Source organism: Antrostomus carolinensis, unplaced genomic scaffold (genome assembly GCF_000700745.2).
Source record: "Antrostomus carolinensis isolate BGI_N321 unplaced genomic scaffold, ASM70074v2 scaffold3045, whole genome shotgun sequence".
Lineage (NCBI taxonomy): Eukaryota > Metazoa > Chordata > Aves > Caprimulgiformes > Caprimulgidae > Antrostomus > Antrostomus carolinensis.
This window is the reverse complement of record NW_010318244.1, coordinates 6,134-11,733: the sequence shown is the minus strand read 5'-3', so window position 1 is coordinate 11,733 and position 5,600 is coordinate 6,134. Positions and strand designations below refer to the sequence as shown.

The 5,600-nt window shown below is 54.6% G+C and overlaps 1 protein-coding gene across 1 annotated transcript in view; it reads left to right on the top strand.

Annotated features, from left to right (window-relative positions):
• Positions 1–4,195, top strand: part of STING1 (stimulator of interferon response cGAMP interactor 1) — a 10,643-nt gene extending 6,448 nt beyond the window's left edge. The window contains exons 5-8 of the mRNA XM_010168810.2: positions 789–897; positions 1,055–1,293; positions 2,924–3,110; positions 4,002–4,195. Coding sequence (XP_010167112.2) covers positions 789–897; positions 1,055–1,293; positions 2,924–3,110; positions 4,002–4,195 — 729 coding nt within the window. The remainder of the gene's footprint in view (positions 1–788; positions 898–1,054; positions 1,294–2,923; positions 3,111–4,001) is intronic.
• The last annotated feature ends 1,405 nt before the right edge of the window (positions 4,196–5,600 follow it).

Here is a 5,600-nt window from a genome sequence, read left to right as displayed (position 1 = left end):
AGAAGAAACACTCTCATTACCTCAGGCTGATCTCCTCAGCCCCATGCCACCACGTGGGGTGGGAGGAGGGCCAGGCTGCCTTTAAATAAGCACAGCCACCCCAGGGTGCTGGCAGCAGCCCTGCTGCAGCTAAAGCCCTGCTGGCACAAAAAACAGGGGGATTTTTAAATCCGTCAGTCAGGCTGGTGCCTGGGGGGAAAGGGTGGCCTGTGCAGTCTCCAAAGGGTTAATTATCAGGTGTGCTGTGGGTGACAGGGCCAAGCTCCGGGTACCTCTGCAGCATTGGGAGGGCTCTGCTTTACCCCAGCAGAGCTGGAAAGAGAGAGGGGTCACACAGGCTATGGAAAGGTGCGTTGGGGAGGGCAGCTTTCAGGTGCCTGCAGGGTTTCAACACTCATTTCCACCTAAATGAACACACAGAGCTGACAAGGGCCACTGGTGGCCCTGGAAATCCCACTATTGGGCACTGGGATGTCTCATGTCGCATGCTGGAAGCACTGGGCAGATGCACAACTTGCACTGGGACACACAATCCCAATGGAGGCTGCAGCCAGAAATGTGTCTGGCTCACTCCAGCATCTGCTTCCTCATCTGCAGGGGCTGTGTGGGCCATCGAGGACTTGGCCCCGCTGCCCAGCATGGTGATGGAAGTGGGCAGCAGGGCTGCTCACTCTCCAGATCTCCTTGGAAAGGATGGCTGCTCTCCAATCCCTTTAGACACCCGGCTGTTGCAGAAGAGCCCAGGTGGCTGCTTTCATTACCTCTGGCCTCTTTCCTTCCCTCCACAGAAGCCCTCAGCAGTGGAAATGTCTGAGATGTCCGAGAGGTCCAAGCAGAATGTCGCTCATGGGCTTGCCTGGTCTTATTATGTTGGGTACCTAAAAATAGTCCTGCCACGTACGTAGCTGTTTCCCTGCATTATAATTCCTACAGATAGAAATAGCTCCTAATAACAATCCTCCCACTTTTACAGTGTTAGCAGGGGAAACAGGAGCAAGGTAGAAAGCAGCTGTACTCATGCCAGGCACCTCTGTCCAATCCTTTCTTCCACCAGGAGTGAAAAAGTCGATGGAAGAATTCACCAGAGCCAACCCCAACATGCAGGCATGCAGGGAGACCTGGAAGCTCCACATCTTGGTCCCTCTGAGCTGTGATGTCTATGATGACCTGGAGAAAGCTGACAGCAATATCCAATACCTGACAGACCTCACTGAAACCACCCAGAACCGAGCTGGCATCAAAAAAAGGGTCTACAAACACAGCCTCTATGCCATCAGGGATGAAGACAATAAGGTATATTGAGTGCAGTGTCAGTAGAGAAGTTGGCATGCATCAGCCCAAAGGTCTTCCTGGCCTCAGATCCCGGCCCAGAAGTGGCCATAAGGGCAGGACAATGTCCCCTTTCCTATTAGATGCTGCCAGATTTCAGCAGGTTCCTGTGAGATGGAGAGGTCCTGTCCATGCCGGCCATCTGCACCCCTTCCTCATGGCTGCCTCCTCCTAGGCTCAGCCCTTGCAGGGATGTTGGGCTCACTTAACCCCTCCTGGAGTTGATTTAAGTCTGTAAAACAGCAGAAAACTGAGTAGAAGAAAGCAGATGTGGGGTCCATAGCATCAGTTTCCATGGGGCAAATGAGCATTTCCTTTTGTTGTGAAGAAGTGCTTGAAAATGTCTGTGTGAGTCATTATACAATTTTACTCCCTCCCCTTCCCCCAGTCACCTCTTTGCCAGGCTGACAAGCCCTAAATCCCTCTGTCTCATATTGCATTCATCTCCTTCCACATCTCCAGGCAGATGGGCCTCTGCCCCTGCACCCTTGGAGGAGGGAACATGCTGGTCCTGCTGACACGGCCATGGATGGAGGCGTTGGCAGAGCGATGCTTCTCACCCTGAGTCTCCTTAATTTGCTCTTTGATGATGGCTGAGCACTGAGCTGCTACCTTTAAAGCCCTGCCTGTAGGGTCTCCAGAGCCCCTTTCCTGGCCCTGCTCCCTGGGAAGTGCAGTCAGCACTGGGTTTTTCCTGCTACAATGCACGCACTGATGCTGTGTTTCATCTGCCAGTCTCCTGCTGAGTCACTCGGCTCCAAGTGAGCTCCAGCAGCTCTGCAGCCTGGGCCTGTCCTGACCCACTGCATGTTTTCTGTAAAACCTGTCCCTCCGCTTGCTGCCCAGTTGTGTGGCAGCGATGACAGCTCCCATCCTTGGCACCTGCTCATGGTCACTGTGGCAACTGCCCTCCAAGGCTGGTAGCTCTTCCTGCTACTCTGCATTTAACCAGGAATCCCGTCCTTCTTCCTTCTAATACACTTTATTAAACTTTCCAGTTTGCCCAGTAGAAGACTTACCGCTAACCCTGCTCCTCCTTGTAATTTTTATGGCCTTAACAAATCTCTCATTTGTTTGATCAGCCTCCTTCTAGCTGTGCATTCACTTTATCAGCATTTATCCTCTTCTCCATTCTGCTCTCCATTAGGATGCTCAGACTTCCCCTTCTCTAGCAGAAAAGCCACCAAGAAGGTGTGGTCAGACATAGGCAAGGGGCTTCTCCATAGAGGACCAAAATCCATGAGGAAAATCCCTCCCCAGGCCGCGGCTTGGGAGTGCTGCCAAAGCCAGTGGCTGCACCCTGGAGCCTCACAAGGATGGAAGGGTCCTCGTGAGACCAGGTGGTGCACGGTGCGCAGCCATCCCTGCCTCCCTGCCAGGCCAGTTGCTCTTTCCCACTTAACACAGGGCAGGAGGACATTGGGGTCAGAACTAGTGTCCCTGTCCTGGGGGTCCAGCACACAGCACCAGCACAGGGCAGGCATAGAGCTGCTGAGGGGTCTTGAAAGCTCTGCACAGCACCAGGGTGCCCCAGCAGCCCTTTGCCAGGCGCTTGGTCCTCCTGCCCCCAAGTCTTTTTCTTCCACCCCTGCAGCCCTGGCACTGTGCAGTGGAGTATGCTACCCCACTGCAGTCCCTCTACGCCATGTCCCAGGATGAGTGTGCTGCCTTCAGCCGGGAGGACCGCCTGGAGCAGGCGAAGCTTTTCTACAGGACATTGGAGGAGATCCTGAAAGGCTCCAGGGAGTGCGCGGGGACCTACCGGCTCATTGTGTACGAGGGTGAGTGAGGAGGGGAAGAGGGTGGGGGTCCCCAGCACGGTGGCTCTGCTCCCCCAGCCCCTTGAGTGACCTCGGATCAGGGCAAAGCAGGGGAAGTAGGCAGGATCCACATAGTGCTTGGCTGCTGTCCCCACACACACAAGCATGGGGGTCCCTGCAGCAGTGGGAGGAAGGGGCCGCTTCCCGACACAGAATGACTTGCTGTGGGTCTCAGAGGAGTGGGGAGGATGCTGGCAGAGCTGGTCCCTCTTGAAGTCCCCAGGGGCACCCAAGACAAGCAGTCTTCTGCTGAGGCAGCAAGAACACTCCCTCAAGGATTAAACATGACAGTGGGCTTCCCGGGAAAGGAGCAGCTCCCTTTGCTGCTGACATTCCCGGGAGAAATGGCTGGGGCTGTCAAGCCCTCCCCGGCACTGGGATGGGTGTCGGTGTGTGTGCTGGCTCAGTGGCATTCCTCCGGACAGGGGACAAGAAGGAGTGAGGCTATTCCTTCTTCCTTTTAATTTCCCTTCTTCTCACCTCTGCTAGAGCACCAGGGCTTGAAAACAGCTTGCTGCTTCTTGCTGAAATGAATCTCACTGTTTTTCAGAGGAAATTCAGTGCTCTCCCTGACGGGGAGAAGCATTTCTATCCAGCAAGGTAGTTCCCATCACAACAAGCACTACTGGGAAACCAGCACATAGTGCCTGTATTTTACTCTCCTTCCTGTACTTTGTGTTCTCTTTTCTTTCTTCTGGCATGCTGAAAGAGGGAAGTAAGAACCATCTTTTGATTTCTTGAGAAATTCAGCATATTTTAGGGCATCTCCCAGAGATTCTGCTCTGCTCCCTGCCCAGACCCCTGCCTCAGGCCAGACCAGTGAAGGTGGGTTTTGTCTTTCTTTTGTTCCAGAGTTGGGTGAAGCAGAGACCCACTTTTTGTCCAGAGAGATCCTCTGGCACCTCCGGCAGCAGCGTCATGAGGAATATGCCATGTACGAGGGGAACCAGCTGCAAAACCCACCCACGACCCTCAGCTCAACAGAGCTCAACCTCCAGATAAGCACGTCAGACCAGCCACAGCCTCTACGAAGCGACTGCTTCTAAAGCACCAGCGCTGCCCAGCCCCGCACCACCACCTCAGAGCTCCGGTCCCCCTTCCCCAAGCTCCTTCCTCTTGCAGCAAGTGCTGCCCATGGCAGCAATCCCCAAGCCCCTGCAGGAAATGCCCATCGAAACCTCCTGTGCATCAAGTTTACTGGAAACAGCTGACTCAAGTCACAATCCTGTGACATACTTCCCATTTTCTTTGTTATGTACATCTCATATATTAACCCATGAATGGTTGTTTGGGTTTTTTTTAATCTGCTTTGATTCATATAATATAAAGCATTTTCCTCTGGAGTAAGTTGCATTATCCTGAACGTTGGGCACAATGTGCAGTCCACCCTTGGACATCCTGTGGTGTTGGATGGGGCTTTGGAAATCCCAGCCACGATGAGTGTGTATGAGTGTGCTGGGTTCAACACATCAAGCCAGCGTGTCCTGGCTAATCTGATGGCTTCTGCAGGCACAAGGAGTATGCGCAGGACTTCCAGGGTACCCTCCAGCCTGATGGACCTGCTGATCAGTCACACATGAACATCCTCGCTTTCCACCCACTCAGGATGTGGAGGTGGAAGAAAAGGAGGTCAGGCCTGGAGAGCTCTGACATGCAGTGGTCCCACAGTGTGGGAAACCCCCCTGCCTTTGCTCCATCCAGTAATTTAATGCTGAGAGCCACCCGCGGTGCCTGCTGATGCCCTTTGAGCCCACATTCCTCCCAGGCACTCCACAGAAGTGGTTCTCCAGACCCAAAGGATGTACCAGACCCCCTGGAGCTCTGGGAAAGGGGCAGGGTGCAGTCCTGGGACAACTTGCAGGGGGTTTTTGGTGCAAGACATCACATGTTGGGCTGCTCAGCCCGCCCTCCCTGGGGGTGAGGTACCCCCGACAAGCCCAGCAAGCCGGGCCCTCCCTACTTACTCAGGCCCCACATGGTCAGGCAGAAGCAGGGCAAAGGATGCACAGTGGGTCTGCTCAGCTTGTCTCTGCCACAGCCAGTTCCTTGGCTCTGCCTGTCTAGATGTTCCTCCAGGATCTGCCTGGAGATGTCTAGGCTGAAAAAGGGGCTGTACTCATGCCAGCCCCAGTGCCTGGGCACTCCCCATGAGGCCACACTTGGTGGAGAGATCCAGCTTGTGAGGGATGGAGCCTACTCCCAAGGGACTGCAAGGGCCAAGCAAGCAGTTGAGAAATACAGTCCCCATGGTAGGCTGCTTCCAGGAGCCTTCCCAGCTGGGAAGAGAGGAAAAGCCCAGAGGTGCCCTGCATGACCTGGGCAGACCATGGGGCAGGGGAGCCAGCTGGTTCCACAGGCAACCAAGCACGAGTGATGCAGCATGGACAGAGCTGTGTGCCATGGGGCAGAATGGTGGCCACAGGACTTGTTGTTTGCCAGAGGTCATGGCAG